The 21,598-nt window shown below is 38.8% G+C and overlaps 2 protein-coding genes across 3 annotated transcripts; one reads left to right on the top strand and one right to left on the bottom strand.

The window, feature by feature from the left end:
- Positions 1-1,331: 1,331 nt before the first annotated feature.
- On the bottom strand, positions 1,332-8,805 carry LOC125237955 (MRG/MORF4L-binding protein). 2 transcript variants are annotated; one of them, XM_048145201.1, is made up of 5 exons: positions 8,375-8,805; positions 8,196-8,288; positions 4,925-5,038; positions 3,493-3,594; positions 1,332-2,332 (listed from the first exon to the last, which is right to left on the bottom strand). In XM_048145201.1, the coding sequence occupies exons 1-5, from the start codon at positions 8,724-8,726 to the stop codon at positions 2,229-2,231; spliced, it is 765 nt and encodes a 254-aa protein (XP_048001158.1). In that variant the 5' UTR covers positions 8,727-8,805; the 3' UTR covers positions 1,332-2,228. The 2 variants fall into 2 exon arrangements, with proteins under 2 accessions (XP_048001158.1, XP_048001159.1); XM_048145202.1 differs by lacking the exon at positions 8,196-8,288.
- Positions 8,806-9,734: 929 nt separating this feature from the next.
- On the top strand, positions 9,735-21,394 carry LOC125237903 (nuclear inhibitor of protein phosphatase 1). Its single transcript, XM_048145142.1, has 9 exons — positions 9,735-9,877; positions 10,132-10,346; positions 10,527-10,635; positions 12,235-12,337; positions 13,209-13,292; positions 14,822-15,035; positions 17,391-17,493; positions 20,482-20,567; positions 21,169-21,394. Exons 1-9 carry the CDS (start codon positions 9,849-9,851, stop codon positions 21,264-21,266), a joined length of 1,041 nt encoding a protein of 346 aa, XP_048001099.1. The 5' UTR covers positions 9,735-9,848; the 3' UTR covers positions 21,267-21,394.
- The last annotated feature ends 204 nt before the right edge of the window (positions 21,395-21,598 follow it).

A 21,598-nucleotide genomic window follows, 5' to 3' on the forward strand; every position in this document is an offset into this window, starting at 1 on the left:
AAAAGGCGCACAATTAAAATTTTCGTAAAGTAAGCGGCAAAGTAGTAAGGTATTCTGTTATTTCTTGTCGGATTGTACAAATTTCTTCGCACTTTCATAGATATTGATATAAAATTGTCTTTAGGACTTTAGGGTAGAACCTGTTAGGAAATTATGAAAAGTCGAGGATTGTGAGGGAGCCTGAACATTCTGTGACGTAAAAAGGAGGTAAAAATGGTTATACAATTTTGATCTTGGTAATTGGATAAATGAAACAAGGCCATCACTTATCTATGTTTTATTTTATCAAAACTTAGCTTTACTTTCAACATAATTTTATTTAGTGTACTTGTCCTTAAAACATCTTATAAAATACAAGATCCTTTAGTCTTTGTGTATTATACCTATTTGGTACCTACTGTCTACTGTAAGGAAATGATTCTTGAAAATCTTCAAGAATAGATTGTATGTTATCAATCAATCGTACATAAAATACCTAACAGATGAGGAGTCATCTGTTAGGTGTTTTATGAACGATTGCCTCGTATAGAGTGAGGACGCCAATTAAGCTACGAAGGTCTCCCAGATGTGAGCGAATTTTTCCATGCCTTCCCCCTTAGGGTTTAAATTCACGTAATTATCTATAGTAGCTCACGCAAACCAACGTTACAGTTCAACTAAAAAGAATAGTTTTACTACTAGCAGCAACATCGCAGTGCCGTCCTGTTTTTTCACACATGCAGATTTAGATTATGAATTCTAGTTAAATACAGTGTATTATACTTTTAATGAGGAGCAAAGAGGATCATGTATTATAGAGAGTTACTGTTGAAGTAAAATGTGTAATCACAGTGCATAGACTGCCATCTCTTGACACAGGCTTAAAACTTTTGAACCTCAGTTTTGACAATTTGGCCCATATTCTTAAGCTAAGTTTAGACTTGCAAGTTATTGCTGCAACTTTTGAGACATTTGCCACTCACTCTTACCTATAGTTGCGTCTCAAAACTTACAGCAATAACTTGCTGGTCTAAACTCAGCTTTAGCTTGGTATGTGTTAAAATGTCAAATATTAATATTAGCGCCATCTAGCGGAGCGTAACCTAAACGTGTAGTGCGATCTAGGCCACCGTAGCTTTTTCTGTATGGTACCACAGAATATATAAAAGTACAAGTACAGAAGGGTCACTCTCAACAACCTGTCAACGGACTGCATGCGACATTGAATTCTATTGCGCAGCGTGAAGGTTGTCAAACTTTAAGGGCTGCGAACTCGCGGCCGTCGAAATGTAGGGAAGAAACGCGGAGTGAGCTGCCCCTGATGGTACTGAGGTAAGTTTCTTTTCTTAGACTTTATCTGTCCTTGATGAGGAGGGACACTCAAAGGTTATGATATGACAGATGGCGCCACCCTATATTAGTCCATTGCACTTGCATTGCGCAGATAAAGAATTTCATAAGTGAGAGCGAGAAGATGATGTGTTTTTTCTTTCTCTCACATATGCATGACAGTGACATGCCTAGACACTTGCACAGGCGCCGCCTGGCGGGATAAAATGTCAGTGTGCCTCCTCATTGCCATACGATAAATTAACACATTATAGTGTGTTTATTCTCACAATGGTTATGGTCTCATTTAGACGGTACGAGTTTATTAAATGGCAGTATTTGATGGCCGAATGTTTTTTTTTTTTTGATGAATACTTTTGCATGTTAAATTGTATCTTGTTATTTAATGCATGTTAATTATAAGATGTAATGTTTTGAAAAGAAGTGGCCCGCCGAGTTTCTTGCCGGTCCCATAGTGGATACCCCCCTCCCAACTGAGGGGGGTCTGAAATCTTCTCGAGGCTGAGGCGTAGTTAGAGCCGCCGTAGCTTTATTTTACGTTCATATGCGCATTGTAATATGCCTTGAAAAATAATTATTTCATTTTCAGTTTCAACGTCAACAGCCCGAAATCTGACTACGATAGAACCACACACCGTCTACCGTTCGCACGCCGTCTAAGGCCTGATTTAGTCGTACCGTCTAAACGGGCCCTAAATCAGTCTGCGTAGCCGAATGCACAAACGCTCAAGATAATATCTTTTTCGTAGCTATCTATCGCTATCGCTCTTGCGTATTGGCGCGACAGAGCCAGACGACATTTCTTTCGTTTCGCAGAAATGCCATTCGGCTACGGGGCCTGGCCTGTGTCGTGTTGTGGTGTGTGTGTGTGTGTGTGTGTGTGTGTGTGTGTGTGTGTGTCAGACGCGGCGGCGCTTGGCGGCGGGCCCTGGCGGCGTGGCGGCCAGCGCGCGCCGCCGCCCGCGCCGCGCGCCCTCCTCCTCCGCCAGCGGCGAGTCCCAGCCTGCAACGAAACGCTCATACTCGTAACTGGGCATTTTCAGAATTTGGGTCCCCCAATGTTTAATTATCGTCACAAAACTGACAGTGAGCTAATTTTTGTTAACAACTTACGCTAATTTATTTAAAGACAACTAAATGAATAATTGAACGACATAGAACCGTTTAATGACGCACTCGAGACCAATCTTTGCAATTTTTTTTCTATCGATTTCATTAAATCGTGTATCGAATACGGCTATGTTCGTTGAGATATAACGAATAATAACATATAATTTACTTGCCTAACTAAAACTATGTAATAGTTTGTCTTAAAGAACTCCGCAAGTAACAACAATTTTGCGCAATTTGGTGTGGTCAGCTCCTTAATGGAACCCTTTATAGGTCCGAGTGCTCGAGCAGCGACGCGGGGCGTGCGGTGGGCATGTCAAACAATTGAAGCTCATACGCTGCACCGAACGTCCACTCTGGACTTACACTTAGGGCCAGTTGCATCAACCACATTTGACACTATACTACATCATCGCCACGCAGCAGATGTCTATGGAACTTCCCATACAATAAAATTTAACGAACGCTTTAATGGTGACAGACGGTTTGATGCAACCGGTCCTTATGTCGATAAATTAAGAACTAAAAAAGAAGAAAAGATGTATTTATAATAATAGAAAAATGTAGAAAAAAAATAATTTGTTATAAGCCGAAGTATTTTACAGATGGCGTCAGCATAGCTTAAACCCACAATTTTCCTAGATTTGTGTATTATTTTATGCCATGGATGCCATCCCTTTCAGCCAAGGCTCATGGCCCTTATGAAACACGATAGAGAAAATTTATACTGGCACCATTTATATCTATCTATATCATAACCTTATAGCTAGGGAACTTGACTGTAGTTAAAATATTTTATACCATGCACTATTTAAAGCATCAGATAATTATAGGAAATGACATGGACAAAAGTTATTTTTTAATACCATTTCTATTTAATAAGTCAGGTAGAAATATATAAAGTAACTGAGTTGAACATGACGTCACTCAATTCGATTTCATATAAACTCCATATTAGCAAGTCGTTCGAATTCATTTCGACAGTTCTTAAAAAGAAGCTGATTTGACTAGGGTGCAAGTAGCCTATTAGTTTCACAGGATGATTTGACTAACCTTTAGTCTTTGGAGCCCTTTCTTTATGTGATGTTGATTTTCTGCCGGTAGAGCTGTCTCGAGGACCCGATGCGTTGGAGTCTCGTGAGTCTCGTCTTCGATCTGCAAAAACAACACATTAAAGAAATATGTAGATAGGTAGAGTCAACCAATTTCAACCCAAAGCCACTCTAGAACGCCGTCTCATTGACATTGTTCTTTATTTGCCATAAAAGTCAATTCTAATTTATAAGCGCTGGTAGCCTAGTGGTAAGAGCGTGCGACTTTCGATCCAGAGGTCGCGGGTTCGAACCCCGGCTCGTACCAATGAGTTTTTAGGTTTTTATGTGCGAAATGTCATTTGATATTTGCCAGTCGCTTTTCGGTGAAGGAAAACATCGTGAGGAAACCGGACTAATTCCAAAAAGGTAACCCGAAGGTTGGAAAGTCAGATGGCAAATATCAAATGACATTTCGCACATAAGAGACATTCCGATAAACTCAGTGGTACGAGCCGGGGTTCTAACCCGCGACATCCGGATTGAAAGTCACCCGCTCTTACCGTTAGGCTATCAGCGCTTTTTTTAAGAGTATAAATAAAAATAAAAAAATTTATTGCTTTAAACCATACATTATATTTCATATATAATGATAGTAACACGAAACATACTTATGTATTGGGTTTGTAACACAATTTGGTAAGGGGTTGAGCCTCTGCATCCCGAACTAGGTCAAGCCTGTGACTCGGGAGACAGTGATTCTTCCTACTAAGGTGTGAGCTCTTAAATTGGTAACGGTGGTAACAGCAATAGGAAAATATAACACTTTAAATATAGCACTTTGGAAAAATAACAATTAATCTTAGAAAAAAAAATGAGCAATAGGAAATCTTAAACAGTAGTAAGTAGGTGTATAAAACAAAAGGTAAAAAGAAGGATCAAGACAATACAGAAAGGAAAAGAGAAGGAAGCCTACTAAATTAAATGGCATGTGTCATTATGAATTAGGCCATAACAGTCAGTGTGTGTATGTGTGTGTGTGTGTCGTGAGTAATGTGTAGGAGGGGGACGGGTGTATAGGGAGCTTGCTTGTTTACTAACTGTGAAAAGGTTCAAATTGGTTCACTGTATGTATACAATGCAGAGAGAGGTGACACCTTTGAACGGCCTTACACATGTCCATTTCATCCTGGAAGTTTCCAAGTTTTTCTACAATGAACAATCATTTTTGGCTGGTACCTATAAATAACTCACCTTCTTAGATTTGATGCTAGGAGTGTCTGTGGAGGCGTGAGACCTGCCCCTCTCCTTGCGAAACTTGGGCTGCGCTGTCACACTGTCTTTGCGACCAGCAGATATGCCAAATAGAGGGAACCCTTGTAAGGATCGTAGCAAACGGAAATCCGTGATCTCTGCCTACCCCTCTGGGAAACAGGTATAGGCATGTAACTCACCATAGTCCTTCTCTGATTTGATGCTAGGTGTGTCTGTGGAGGCGTGTGAGCTGCCACTCTCTTTGCGAGACTTGGGCTGCGCTGTCGCACTGTCTTTGCGGCCAGCCGGCACAACTGTGTAAAGAACATTCATTAACTATTGTTCTCATAAATGTGAATGTGTATTTCTTTTATAGAAGGTCCTAATGCACTAGGACACAATAAAAATGGTATTTTGAGAACATATTTAAGTACCATTTTCAACCAAAAGGGCAGGCCGACTATATGACGCACCTATAACATAATTTCAAATTAAAATCAACCTTATTGACACCTGACAATGGTACTTTTTGGTTCTTTTGCTACTCTTGTCAAATTGTGCGTAAAGATCTTTTTTCCAACTTATAATATCTAAGTAGGTACCTAATTCTTTATTATTTATTTATTAAAAACACTTTTTTTTTCACTAAATTCGAAAAAAAAAGTACCTAATTATCCAACAATATATAGCTTGCAAGCTGCATTTTCATGTTCTTAAACTATATCTTATGAATTTTTATAATCATTTTCAAAACTTAGTAGATTTTTTTTGTTTGTAAATTAATGTATATATAAACATAAACAGACAATATTATTTAAAAAAAAAAGAATTTCGCGCAGCTTAATATAGGTCTTACAAGGTATTGCCTATTTCTATGTATGCCTATCATATCATTTTTATACTGAACATATTATTAACCCAATCACCACATATAACAATCACATTCTAAATAAGCCCGTCTACATAGAATGAGCTACCTCTCAACACAAAGGAGAATTCCATGGGCTGTCCCATACAAACGCATTGTTTTTTGTTTGCCGTCAATTTTTTTTGCATATCAGATATCAGGGGGCCGATATTTTCGAGCATTCGATTTCATGAATTTCGTTGAATAATATCTCCACCATTAGCGATTTAAATTCTACTAACAGAATCGAAAACGAGATTTAAAATTACTAGCCGTACTTTTTCAAAAATAACATTTTGTCGTTTTCCAGAGACTTTCGGACGGCGAATTCGTGAGTTCGAAATTTAAAAATCGGTTCCCTGCCAATTAACAAAATAGTACATTACGATACAAGTGCGTAAAAAACGAAGTTCGAAACGAGTGGCGATAAATTAAAACACGACCGAAGGGAGTGTTTTAAATCGACACGAGTTACGAATTTCCTTTTCGCCCGTGTATCGTACGACGTTTTTCAGTACAGATGAGCCTCCGAAGTTTCGACCTGGCATAATTATAATTAACCATTTCTCGCACTAGTGCGTAAAAAAAAACAACATCTGTACTGAAATAGTACATTACGATACAAGTGCGTAAAAAAGGAAGTTCGAAACGAGTGGCGATAAATTAAAACACGACCGAAGGGAGTGTTTTAAATCGACACGAGTTACGAATTCCCTTTTCGCACGTGTATCGAACGACGTTTTTCAGTACAGATGAGCCTCCGAAGTTTCGACCTGCCATATAATGAACCACTTCTCGCACTAGTGCGTAAAAAAAACACCATCTGTACTGAAAAATATATTTTGGCAACTGGCTGATAACATTAAGGCTCTCTCAAAGAGATTTCCTTATAAGGCCCTTGTCTTACCAAAAGCGATAGTGAAAAGTGATAGATACAAACAAAAGATAGTCGCTCCCATGTGAATAAAAGAGATGTGATGATAGCGCGAGCGAGTTATAGTTTGTCATTAATCAATGAACAATAAATCGCTTGTGCTCTCTTCCTTCTTTTTGCCAGCAAGCGGAAACCATGCCGCCCTAAATCGACTTGGCGTCGCTCAGTTCAGCAAGAGCTCAGGGTGTTACGGATGGGGTGGGAGCCAAACCCAAACTGCCCAAGACCGGGAGTAATTGGAGAAATATGATTCAAGCCCTACACCCCAGCAGAGGGTAACAGGATGTTAAGAAGAGAGAAGAGGAGTAACTATTTTTTATTTCTATTGTTGATAGCTCATCGCATATTCGCTTTTGGTCGGACCAGTGCCTAAGAGGGACCATTCTGTTTTTTTTTTTTTAATAAATAAATATTATAGGACATTTTTTTTTAAATCTGCCAAAAACATGCATATCCTGCACCTCTCATAATCCATTCAGTCCAGTCATGCTTGTTTCTACTCCATGCAACATTGACCCTCAGACATAGAAACTCTAATTGTGTCGCTTAACTTCAAAGCTGGGTAAATCCATTCTGCTTTAAGGTTAAATATATTAAAAAAATAATATGATCTGAAAGATAATCAACTTTATGGCAGAATGGATTTACCCAGCTTTGAAATTAAGCAACATAATTATGATAAGAGGACAGGATACATATGGATGTGACACACGGTGCAAACAACCATTTAAAAAAATTTAATATACATTTTGGGAGAATTTTTTTATGTATAAGTACATGCAGTCTACACATATAGTTTGCTTTTCTTCTTAGTATCACCTTTTTTTGTCTCTCTGCACCATTTGTATTGAATCTCCGTTTGGCCCTATGGTTGACTAGTAGAGAATGCCTTTTGGCATTAAGTCCACCATTTGTACATTTTTGTGTATTTTTGTGTAATAAAGTTTAAATAAAAGTAGCTAACAATTCTTTGTAAAATGTGCACAAAAAAGCGAATATTTTGAAGTCATGAGTGTAATCTATTTTACACTTTTTTTTAAAGTTTGAATAAGAACACCACTCTGCTTGCTGCTGCACATGTATCCGATCCTCACAAAGCCACATCCTCATATTTATATATTCAATTTGCAATTCATTTTATTTTTTAGGTTTGCGAACAACATATCAAAATGGAGCATGAATATTTTAAAATACAATCTTTCTTAAAGATACTGATATACACTTAATAATATAATGTACATACAATTATTAAGGACAATTAAGGATAATAAATAACACAAATTATAAATAATATAATTTAAATACTTATACCTCTTTCTATGAGTTTCAGCACAGTTTATCTTAATAAACCAAAAAAATTTGAATTCTATGAAGGCTGTGGTCCCACTTCATCATAATTTATATATGATCATTGTATGCTTACTAATGTTATGACAAAGTAGGAACGCATTAGAAATCATGAATCTAAAACAGTGTTGAATCTGATAGAAAATAAGAAATCTAATTTATTGTTGATATCAAATAAATATAAGATGACCTCTCAACACCTGCCCTAAATACTTCTACCAACAACAAATGAATATCAATGATGATCCTTCAATGACATGACTAATAACAAAATGATGGCTACCTTTTGGAGTACTATCTTTCGAGGCAGTGCCCCGTGAACTGCTTCTAGGAGTCGAGACCTTTGGAGAGGGGCTTCGGGCTTCAAGGCGAGTTGCTAAATCAATTTAAATTAAAGGGTAAATTTATAATAAAATACTAAAGCTTTGCAGGTTAATGTATGCATAAAATGTAGATTATTACCTTCCGCGTCGTCAGATAAAGGACCATCCTTTGATTTTTGCTTCATAAGCGTGCCAAACTCGTTGTCGGGTAAACTAAATGGGACCTCATGATTTGGAAAAGGAATTGGTTCCGTGTCATCTAGCATCGATATATCATAAAGAGACTCTAAGTGCTTCCAAATATCTTGCGTGGAGATCTCTTTAGTTATTGAATTTGAGAGTTTCTCCCAAATACAAGCCATCTGAAAATGTTTGTTGATGCCGACCGGTTTGTGGTTGGCCATGGCGTAAAATAACTGATTTTCCATGTCTACATCCCATTCTACTACGTCGGCTGGCTTCGCCTCAACTTCTTCTTCACTGGACACCATGATAAATAATTAGATTGAGATCGTTTTCCCGTTATTTAGTTTTCGTTAACCAAACATCAAAACAGTGGTACGGCGGGCATGGCGGCCGATTTTTTGACATTGACAATTTGATTTTTTTTTAGGGTTCCGTAGTCAACTAGGAACCCTTATAGTTTCGCCATGTCTGTCTGTCCGTCCGTCCGTCCGTCCGTCCGTCCGTCCGTCCGTCCGTCCGTCCGTCCGTCCGTCCGTCCGTCCGTCCGTCCGTCCGTCCGTCCGTCCGTCCGTCCGTCCGCGGATAATCTCAGTAACCGTTAGCACTAGAAAGCTGAAATTTGGTACCAATATGTATATCAATCACGCCGACAAAGTGCAAAAATAAAAAATGGGAAAAAATGTTTTATTAGGGTACCCCCCATACATATAAAGTGGGGGCTGATTTTTTTTTCATTCGAACCCCAACGTGTGATATATTGTTGGATAGGTATTTAAAAATGAATAAGGGTTTACTAAGATCGTTTTTTGATAATATTAATATTTTCTGAAATAATCGCTCCTAAAGGAAAAAAAAGTGCGTCCCCCCCCCTCTAACTTTTGAACCATATGTTCAAAAAATATGAAAAAAATCACAAAAGTAGAACTTTATAAATACTTTCTAGGAAAATTGTTTTGAACTTGATAGGTTCAGGAGTTTTTGAGAAAAATACGGAAAACTACGGAACCCTACACTGAGCGTGGCCCGACACGCTCTTGGCCGGTTTTTAATAAATCTTTGACTTTGATCCGCTTCCTGCCAAAGACAAAGTTAAAAAATAATCCTTAGATGACTAAAATCGATATAAATTGTACGTTATATTCTTGTAAAATGCATTTTAAAATAGTTTTCAATCATATTGTATCTTGGATGGGGCGAAGACATCCTTTTAAAACAATGTTTACAATGTTGGCGCTTGCACATTGGCTACTTATACATGGTAGTATCTCTCATTAGTCTGTGTATACATGGCAACTCTATTTCGAGCTGTCAAATTAGCGGCTCCGTGCATCGGCGATTAGTGGCTATATTTTCTTCATTAAATGTATTATAATGGAATTATGTGTCTTAATTGCTAAGTTATAGTAAGATAATACTATTATAAAATTATGGCGAACCACTACGAGGTGCCCAGCTGGTAAATATCTATAAATTGCATGTGTATCTAACCCGCCACTGCAATCGCGTGAATAACATGCATCAACGATTGTAATTAAACCAGTATTTAATGAAAACAAATGATTATAGTAGTTTTTAGTTAATGAGCCTATATTCTTGAGACCTTCTAAGACTTATAGCAGCGGAAACGGAAATTAATAGATAAACCTTTACCTGAAAAGTATTATGCGTTGTTGATATTTTAAAATTAGATATGCTATTTATTTATTACAGGGCTGGCAAACCACCCACTGGCCTGCATTTGGACGTGTTGAAAGGGGACAAACTAATTCAGAAACTGATGATAGATGAGAAGAAATGTTACTTATTTGGCCGGAATCCTCAAATGAATGACTTCTGTATAGACCATGCCAGTTGTTCCAGAGTGCATGCGGCGTTTGTGTATCATAAAGACTTAAACAGAGCCTTTTTAGTGGATTTGGGAAGTAGTAAGTACTGTAATTATAATTTTAATTACCGTTTTAGTGCTAACTACCGACCATCAACAAAAGAAATGTTGGTAAAGAATTTGGTGTCTAATATTAATATGTATATGCTAATTGATCATGCTACTTTTATATGGTACTTCAATGATACCTTAAAAATTAATAGTGTTTTTAACTTTCCAGCACATGGCACTTATATTGGTAAAATGCGTTTGGAAGCACACAAGCCGACACAGCTGCCTATAGACTCCAATTTCCATTTTGGGGCTTCCACAAGAAACTATATTATAAGGTAATAAAAATAACTACTAATATACTGCGTGTTAGAATAAGGAATGAAAAATGTATTGTTATTATTTTGTAGTTTTTGTATTATGTGGATGTCTACCGTCTCAAACTCTCCCTCAAATGCTCAAAGGTTAACTGGAAGAGATCCCTTAAAGGGATAAGTTCGCCTTTGTACTGAAACTTTTTATTTTAAATATTATGTGCTGTATTCTTTTTCTGTACAATAAAGTGTTTACTTACTTACTTAAATATAAGTTTATTTATTTATTTATTGTATGACGAGTCATTACACACATTCCCCTTATTCATAAACATACATTAAAGTTATCAAGCCGATAGTCACAGGAAACATCTCAATTATTTTATAAAAGCATCAAGTCACTTTTACAACAAAAATGCTATTATTCTGTGGATGAATTCTTTACTGACATTTTTGATTAATTAGTTTTATGTATAATGTAGTGAATAATTGACATTTTTAAGTAGCTATCTAAATTTGAAATAAGCAATTAATGTAATTCTTACTTAATAATAAGCATGTTAATGAATGAATCTAGTACATATGTAAGTTTTCTATGTTGCTATACCCTGACGGGTGCATGTTGTGACCTAATCTATAAAAACACCTATTGTAAACACATGTGTATGCAATAAATGATATGAATATGAATATAAAGTTAGTTTGTCCCTTTCTATCACACTAATATGTTGGAAAGGGACAAACGGGCTTTATCGGCTTGATAACTTTAGTGTATGTTTATAAGGGGGATAAAATTTTACGTTTAGTTAAACTTCAAATTTAGAAGTCTCTAGGTACAAACATGCAGTTTGTGTCAGGTATTTATATGTTTTTATGTGATAAATATTGTCGCAAGTTATACTTAACGGCTATGTTATATAAAAAAGAATGGTGCCAATTAAGTTTAACCTAAGAGGACTGAATAGAGGAGTGTCAAAGTATGTCTTTAGTTTTATAAAATAAAATTTTGAATGTAACCTTTTTCTATACTTCTTTCTGACATTTGTGTGTAGTTCTGATCAGACTTCTGTCACAAATGTCAGAACATTGTTATCAAAATATTGAGCTTCAACATTTGGTGCACACAAATTTATCTACTTAAGGGAAGCAAGCATGTTTTTAATGATTTTATGCATGTATTGATTGAAAGACATTTATGTAGATTTACATTTTATGGTATGTTATACTACTAATACTATCTGTATTCAAATATTATCTCAGATCATAAAGTCACACCTCGGACAATGGCAATCAAATATATTATTAAAGAGGCGCGTTCCTAAGCACACAGTCTAAGCTCGTATTCTTCTTCTTTTTCTTCTAGGTTAGGGGCTTTACTTGTAAGGCTTCAGGGCACCTTATGTATCACTGCGACCATTTCTGATCTATTGTGATCGATAGCTTGTATAGATAAAGGCGTACCATGCTTGACTGGTCCCGTTTTTGACAGGCGGTACACTGTGAGGTGGTAGGTAACCGAGAGAGACTAGGTGGCACTTTCAGCAGGGAGCGGCTTGGCTATACTGTACGATAGTACTCTTTATTATACTGTGAGAGTGGTTAATCGTGAGTGTGATGTTACAGAGAGCGGCCGATGGGCAACGCGCGCGGTATCATGGAGGAGCTTCCTAACACCGAGACAGAGGGCGCGCTGCTCGGCCTGCCCGAGACACAGACAGAACTAGATGTAAGTTATCTTATTGCGCTTGTGCTGTGAAATATTATTTAATAGTATTCTTCGGGTTCGCTCGCGTTAAATTCGGAAATTGCTGAATGCTCCATAGAAACTTTCACCTCCCATTTTATATGAAAAATAAATAAATATTATAGGACATTTGTACACAGATTGACTAGAGTCCCACGGTAAACACAAGAAGGCTTGTCTTGTGTAGTGGGACTCGGGAACAAACATCTGTGCTCATCACACAAATTAGTGGGATTTGAACCCGGGACGCGTAGCAGGCAGGGTCACTACCCACTAGGCCCGACCGGTCGTCAATATCCGAATGTTTCCTGTACCCGCTATATATCTATCTGTTCCTACAACACAAGTCTTATTAACCACAGTCAAAACTTACTCACCAGTTAGATCTTAGTACTCGGTATAGTTGTAACTAGGAAGCCGGACAACCTTGAGTAACGTATTAATTAAGCTAGGAACAGATTATGGGACGCGTCCGCGGACGCGCGTCCACTGCCGCGATCTAGATAATGAAATATACACTTACTGTGCAAGCTATCGGACGTAAGCCGTGGACGTGGCTTTAGCGCACGGTCGTCATCTGACCCGCTGGCTGTTTTAAGAGGGTGCACACTTAACGGTAATTTGTTCCTACCTTTATGGTTGGCATGGTGGATGGAGGACGGGGAGTGGCCATCCACCAACCCGCTGGGTAGATAGTGTTAAGAAGGCTTGCCAGGGATGGACACCGGCGCCTATTATAGAAGACTGTGTGACTGAGCTTTGGTGCACAAAATATCGACCTCATGTGGTCGCGACGCGACCCTCAGGCATGAGGAAACGAGGAAGAATTCTTTCATAGTTGTATTTTTTCCAGAACTTAACGGAATTCAACACGGCGCACAACAGGCGGATTTCCATGCTGGGTATCTCTACAGACGATGGCAGTGATGTCATGAAGGTAACACAACACACTGTCTAATAGATTGTAGAACCATCCTCCTTGCGTTATCCCTCCATTCGCCACGGCTCATGGGAGCCTGGGGTTCGCTTTGATAACTTATCTCGAGATTTGGCGTAGGCACTAGTTTTACGAAAACGACTGCAACCTTCCAAAACAAAGGGCAACTAGACATTTTTGGAATTAATCCGGTTTCCTCGCGATGTTTTCCTTCACCGAAAAGCGACTGGCAAAAAATGACATTTCGCACATAAGATCCGAAAAACTCATTGGTACGAACCGAGGTTCGAACCCGCGACTTCGCTTCGCTTCGAAGTCGCACGCTCTTACCGCCAAGCCGCCAGTGCTCGTCGTTTTGCCGTGAAAGACGGACAAACAAACAGACACACACACTTTCTCATTTATAATAGGCTAGTTTCCTACTAGTCAAATAAGTTTCTTTTTAAGAACTGTCAAAAAGATTTGCTTAATCACGGTCAATTCATTTACTTTATATCTTTCTCTTTGACTTAATAAATATAAATTATGTTTAAACAATTACTGTCCATATTTTTCTTCTAATTATGTGATGCTTCATTTCGTGCACTGCATAAAATGTTTTATTTTAAGTATAGGAAACTAACCTAGGGTTGTAAATAGAAAAAAAACCAAATGTTTTTTTTCAGAATTATGAAAAAAAACATGAAAAAAAACCGAGCACCTTGGTTTTTTTTCTAAATATGGTTTTTTTTCAAATGAACAAATAATACGACAATAACGGTTTTTCGTGAGTTGTAACGTGTTTCAATAACAATAACGTACATTTTAATTCAGTATACAAACGTTTATTGGGGAATCCCCGATGCGGCGTGTAGCGTGGAGAGGCGGTGGTGTTGCCAACAGTAAATAGTGATAACTACAAACTACAGATTTCGTAAATGTTACTTTTATAAGACCAGAAATTAAAGTTATTTGATTAAATTCGTTTAATAGTTAACATTAAGTCTAAAAAACCGTATAAAAGTATTAACTACTTTGCAAATTTTGAGATTTCGTACTTTAGAAAAAAAACAAACTCCAGAAAAAAAACTGTTTTTTTTTTCACGGTTTTTTTCATGTTTTTTTTTTCAAGCCAGAAAAAAAACCGTTTTTTTACAACCCTAAACTAACCCATATTAGTATGGATAGTATGGATCAACCATGAAATCATCATCCTCCTTGCGTTATCCCGGCATTTGCCACGGCTCATGGGAGCCTGGGGTCCGCTTTGACAACTAATCCCAGGATTTGGCGTAGGCACTAGTTTTTACGGAAGCGACTGCCATCTGACCTTCCAACCCGAAGGGTAACTAGGCCTTACTAGAATTAGTCCGGTTTCCTCACGATGTTTTCCTTCACCGAAAAGCGACTGGCAAATATGAAATGACATTTCGCACATAAGTTCAAAAAAACTCATTGGTACGAGCCGGGTTCGAACCCGCGACCTCCGAAAGTCGCACGCTCTTACCATGAAATACCAATATTAATATCAAAAACATTAACATCCCCAGCCACCAACGGGCACCAAACGCTCAGCGTCCACGCCAGCGGGCGGCGTGCTCAAAAAACAGCGCCGAAACGTCTCGTTCAACGAAGAGGTGGACATCATCAACCCAGAGGACATTGACCCCACGATTGGCCGGTTCAGGAACCTGGTTAAGAGCACTATAGTGCCTAATGCCAATAATGCACCTAGGAAGCTGAAACTACAGAGCGCTGATGACAGTGAGTATTTGGCAAAATATATTTTAGTAGCTACTAGCAAAGACATAAATATGTAACTCCGTATAGACGGATAAAGTCTAAGAATAAACCGGCCAAGAGCGTGTCGGGCCACGCTCAGTGTAGGGTTCCGTAGTTTCCCATATTTTTTTCAAAAACTGTTCAACCTATCAAGTTCAAAATAATTTTCCTAGGAAGTTTTTATAAAGATCTACTTTTGTGTTTTTTTTTTCATATTTTTTAAACTTATGGTTCAAAATATGGTTTTAGTAAACCCCTGTTCATTTTTAATTACATATCCAACAATATATCACACTTTAGGGTTGAAATGAAAAAAAAAATCACCCCCACTTTACTAGTAGGGTAGGGGGGTACCCTAATATAGTACATTTCGATACAAGTGCGAAAAAAAGGAAGTTCGAAACGAGTGGCGATAAATTAAAACACAACCGAAGGGAGTGTTTTAAATCGACACGAGTTACGAACTTCCTTTTCGCACGTGTATCTAACGACGTTTTTCAGTACAGATGGACCTCCGAAGTTTCGACCTGACATATAATGAACCACTTCTCGCACTAGTGCGTATAAAAAACACCATTTGTACTGAAAAAACATTTTTTTTTTCACTTTTTATTTTTGCGCTTTGTTGGCGTGATTGATATACATATTGGTACCAAATTTCAGCTTTCTAGTGCTAACAGTTACTGAGATTATCCGCGGACGGACGGACGGACAGACATGGCGAAACTATAAGGGTTCTTAGTTGACTACGGAACCCTAAAAAAACGTACCTCAAAGCAATAGAGAAAAAGGTACGGTGGCCTAGATGGCGTTACACCTTTGGGGAACGCTCGGTAGATGACGCTAATATTCATATTTGACATTTTAACACATAATATCTGGGCCAAATTGTCAAAACTGAGGTTCAAAAGTTTTAAGCTTTTGTCGAGAGATGGCAGTCTATGCACTGTGATAACACATTTTACTTTGACAGTAACTCTCTACTACCTATTCTAGGAAAATTGTTTTGAACTTGATAGGTTCAGTAGTTTTTGAGAAAAATACGGAAAACTACGGAACCCTACACTGAGCGTGGCCCGACACGCTCTTGGCCTGTTTTCTCTATGGTTTTGAGGTACGTTTTTTTCTTAGACTTTATCCGTCTATACGGAGTTACATATGTCTTTGGTAACATTCAGCATCGTGTATTATATTGTAGCTACTAAGGTCATCATGGCCAAATAGTTGGTCACAATGTATACTTGTCCGGAGCAATACCGTAGGTCTACGGTTTAACTCTATATGCTTTTTGTCGATCCAGTTTATATAGACCGTCAACCAAATCTTGTCACTAGAAAAAAGGCGGAAAATTTGAAAAATCGCGGGCTAGCAACACTAATTTTGAAAATCGGTGGAAATTCGCGTGTCATTTCTATCTTATCTGTGGAAATCTCCACCCTACCAAAAAGAGAAATAACTAGCTGATATCCGTCCCTTTTTAATACATTATCTAATTCGTAAGGAAGGAGCGAGCCCCTTGAAAAAAAAATCTGTGGCTGTTCGACGTACATTGCTGGTTTTTGTTCGTTTCATAGGGATACCATACTTTAGTTTGATGTACATTGCTACTGCCAAAATTTGGTTGACAGGCTATAGACATACAACAACAACATACAATCACGCCTGTATCCCATAAAGGGGTAGGCAGAGCACATGAAACTACTAAAGCTTCAGTGCCACTCTTGGCAAATAAGGGGTTAAAAGAAAACGAAACTATGGCATTGCAGTGACAGGTTTCCAGCCTCTCGCCTACACCACAATTTAACCCATATCCCATAGTCGCCTTCTACGACACCCACGGGAAGAAAGGGAACGGGAATTTCACCACCAGTTTATAGAATTTTTAATAATGCAGAAATTGTTATTAATTGCCGTTGCCAAAAATATGGTTGTACAAAAGTTACTCAAAAATGTAATTATTAAATAGCGCTGAATTCCCCAACATATTTTAGCAGGAGCTGGGACATATTTTTGAGCAACTGTATACCTGTTTTTTTGCATTTAGATGCACACATAGATGGCGCCACAAAAAAAATGTCCTGTAGCTTTCGATTATACTTGTAGATGGCGTTAAGTGTCACTTTTGACATAGATTTACGGCTCGGAATTGACACTTAATGCCAATCTACAAATAATCGGTGGCAACAAGGCATTTTTTGTGGCGCCATCTATGTGTGGTGGAGTGTAAGCGCGTTCGTAGGCGGTCGCATTTTAATGTATGGGATGGTATGATCTTGTTATATTTAATTTATGATTTAACAAAAAAGGGTCCAACTGAAAGTATTTGTTTACATTCAGGTCAACATCACCACTCGCTGAGATTACAGGAGATATCGCGCGGCGCCGCATTGTATTCCGACCTGCCGGCACCCAGCTCTCATCTTAGCCTCATCGGCGCAAGGTATATTTATTTTAATGATATACATACATACATACAACATACATACAATCACGCCTGTATCTCATAAAGGGGTAGGCAGAACACATGAAACTACTAAAGCTTCAGTGCCACTCTTGGCAAATAAGGGGTTGAAAGAAACGAAACTGACATTTTTTGATATATAAGTTAAAAATCGAAATTGATTGATTTGATTTGTTCCCATAGTTGCGGATATATAAGTTGTCCAAAAGCGCTGGTAGCCTAGCGGTAAGAGCGAGCGACTTTCGATCCGGAGGTCTCGGGTTCGAATCCCGGCTCGTACCAATGAGTTTTTCGGAACTTATGTGCGAAATATCATTTATCAGTTGCTTTTCGGTGAAGGAAAACATCGTGAGGAAACTGGACTAATTCCAATAGCCTTGAGCCCGGGGTCCGCTTAATCCATATTAGCGGACCCCGGGCTCCCATGAGCCGTGGCAAATGCCGGGATAACACAACGAGGATGATGATATATTAGTTGTCCACCGGCCCCATTCTACCATCGATAGGACTCTTAGATGCACGGCCGGTTTCCATCTTTACTTGGTAGATATTCCGCGAATTCGCACGAATCGCTTTGCTTCTTTTTTTCTTATGCGCACTGCCAAGGAGTGGAATTCCTCCGGCAGCTATGTGTCCGAGCTCATATAACCCGGCAACCTTCAAATCAAGGGTGAACAGGCATCTTCTGGGCGAGCTCACTCCATCGTAGGCCACGTCTTTGCCTTTGGCTAGTCTGTGGCTAAGAGTAAGGAAAATTCAATATGCCTAGTCCGGAAGACTGGCTATACGTTGAGGGTGCAACAGCTACAGTAGCACCACTACATGCATTTCACTTCAGTTCGTTTGTGGTGCGCGTGCCACGTCCGCTGCAGGACGCCGTCGCGAGTACAGACTTCTAGCTGAAGGGTATTTTTAGTCAGTTCCGGGGTAGTCTGCTAAATCCTACGCCGAGTCAGATGACGCAACGGACGTGCCAGCAGTAATTGTTATTATTTGCACGACTGGATTTCCCATTTGCGCTACCACAGATAAGATAATTACTTGATTTTTGCTCTCTAATCCAAAGGAAGAGAGCAACTAAATAGACGGTCGTGTAGATCTAAAAATAAAATTCGTAAACTTAGGCGAAATGAGTCGAATTTTGTACGTTTTAGTCTTATAGAACTGTGGTGTTTAATAGGTTAATCAAATTATATATTAATTAACGTAATTCGTGTTTGGCCTTTTCGATAACGTTGAATTAGGCCGATAGTCCACTATCATATGTTTGTCATAGAAATATGATCATACGCAACATGCAGTTCTTTTTCTTCACGTTGGATAAAAAGGGAGGCATACAGACCTATGATCATATTTTTATGATAAACATATGATAGTGGACTATCGGCCTTAGAGTCAGTCTGTGTTTTCACATTATCCGATTCGATATTGGATGTAGGACCGATATCCCATACATTACAGGCGCCATCTTGGATTTTTTTCCATTGAAATCCTTCCGACATCCGATATCGGATCGGATAATGTGAAAACGGACTAAGATAAGTCTTCAACTATTGTAATAGAGGGGTTTTGTAGAAAGTGTTCTGTAGTTTAAATAGTCACACCTCGGACACTGGCGATCAAATATATGAAAGAAGCGCGTTCCTAGCACACAGTCTAAGCTCGTGTAGGTGAACACGTACCATGCTTGTATGAGTGAGATATGACAGGTCGACTGTTCGCGTTTTTGACAGGCGGTAACTGTGAGCTAACCGAGAGGGGGTGGGTGACACTTTCAGCGGGGAGCGGGAGTGGCCATACTGTACGATAGTACTCTTTATTATACTATGGTTTAGTACTATTGCTTTTTGCCCGCACGAGGGCGCAAAGTGGTTCAATATCTCGTCAGGTCGAAAGTTCAAAGGGCCACCTGTACTGAAAAATGTCGTACGGTACACGTGCAGAAAGGAAATGAAATCGTGCCGATTTAAAACACTCCCGTCGGTCGTGTTTTAATAGGGAACTTGACTACTTAAAATAAAATATTTTTCCCCTCACTAGCTCGGAAACACGTGTTTTGTCCTTTAATACCAGCGGGTAAAAACGCATTTTATCCACAAGTGGGTAAAGTAATTTGACCTTGAATAAAGTCAAATTAAGTGCTTTAAAATTGATAAAAATAGGTGAATCTAGTAATAAAGATGATTTACCACCTGTGGAACTACTGGAAGCAGTGATAAACGCATTTTTTGCGTTGTAGTTTCCTCGCTATAGTGAGGGGAAAAGTTTTGTGTTACACTCTGGTGCAAATGTATTTTACTTCTCGTGTGTTAAAAACTCGCAAGTTCAGGATTCTATTCTCGAACCACTCGCTTCGCTCGTGGTTCAACTATAGACTCCTTTCACTTGCTCGTTTTTCAATTCTACACTCGGCGTTAAAATACAACTTTGCACCCTTGTATAACAAATAACTATTATACCATACAAGAAATAAAGCATCAGATAAATATAAGAAAAACATGGATATAAGTTATTTTTAAATCCAATTTCTATTTAATAATAATAAGTCAGGTAGAAATATATAAAGTAACTGAGTTGACTGTGACGTCACTCAATTCGATTTCATATTAATTCCATATTAGCAAGACGTTCAATTTCGTTTTGACAGTTCTTAAAAATCCGATTTGACTAGAAGGCAAGTAGCCTATTTATCGCCACTCGTTTCGGGACTTCCTTTTTTCCGCCCTTGTGTCGTAATGAGGTATATTCTGTAGCTGTGTGTCAGTCGACTGTGGGTTGTGGGTTAAATTGTGGCGTAGGCGAGAGGCTGGCAACCTGTCACTGCAATGTCACAATTTTCGTTTTCTTTCAACCCCTTTTTGCCAAGAGTGGCACTGAAACTTGAGTAGTTCATGTGCTCTGCCTACCCCTTTATGGGATACAGGCGTGATTGTATGTGTGTGTGTCAGTAAAGCATGACTGTTGCAGGCTGGGGCTGTCGCTGCCCAACCCGGCGCCCGACGTGGAGCTGGAGGGCCCCGAGCCGCTGCTCCACGCGCCGCCGCCACAACAAGGTACACTCACTTTATTCCTTCTTTCTTTTCATACCACATTCTTACACAGATTAACTGAGTCCCACGGTAAGCTCCGAGATGGCTTGTGTTGTTATTCAGACGACGATATACTACCTGGTATATTGATGCACCAAACCCTCTGTCACCGTTAAAGCATTCGTTAAATTTTATTGTGTATGGGAAGTTCCATAGACCTCTGCTGCGTGACGATGATGTGTCTGTCAAATGTGGTTGATGCAACTCCCCTCCCTGGTCTGCCAGGGAACCGATTTTTGAGTTTCGAACTCACGAATTCACCGTCCAAAAGTCTCTGGAAAACAACAAAATGCTATTTTTGAAAAAGTACGGCTAGTAATTTTAAATCTAGTGGTAATGACCACTCGTTTTCGATTCTGTTAGTAGAATTTAAATCGCTAACGGTGGAGATATTATTCAACGAAATTCACGAAATCGAATGCTCGGAATTCAAAGATCGGCCCCCGGTCGTATTGGATTCTAAACTATTTTTTAAACGGAATTATTTAACTCGTTATACATCTAACTTATGTCGAAATCACCGAAATATCAATAAGCATATTAAATTAAAATATTTCACCCACAGCATCAGAAGAATCGGGTCCATCCAACGAGCCGAAACGGAAGAAATACGCCAAGGAGGCGTGGCCGGGCCGCAAGCCGGGCCTCCTGCCCGCCGTGTGAGACCCTTCCTGTCGCCATATACGGCCATTTTCAGAATTTGAGCCCCCCAATTAGCGTAAGTTGTTAACAAAAATTAACTCACTGTCAGTTTTGTGACGACAAGTTAAGCATGAAATCTGTCTAAAAAATTACTTTTTTCGCATTCTGAATGTAGATTATCGCTTAAAGTATATGGAATTAACACAAAAACAATATTTTATTAAACTTTCATGCTTAATTATTGTCACAAAACTGACAGTGAGTTAATTCTTGTTAACAACTTACGCTAATTGAGGGGTCCCAAATTCTGAAAATGCCCATATATCTGAGCAGCTGACCTGCTCACAAATGTC

Source organism: Leguminivora glycinivorella, chromosome 22 (genome assembly GCF_023078275.1).
Source record: "Leguminivora glycinivorella isolate SPB_JAAS2020 chromosome 22, LegGlyc_1.1, whole genome shotgun sequence".
Taxonomy (NCBI): domain Eukaryota; kingdom Metazoa; phylum Arthropoda; class Insecta; order Lepidoptera; family Tortricidae; genus Leguminivora; species Leguminivora glycinivorella.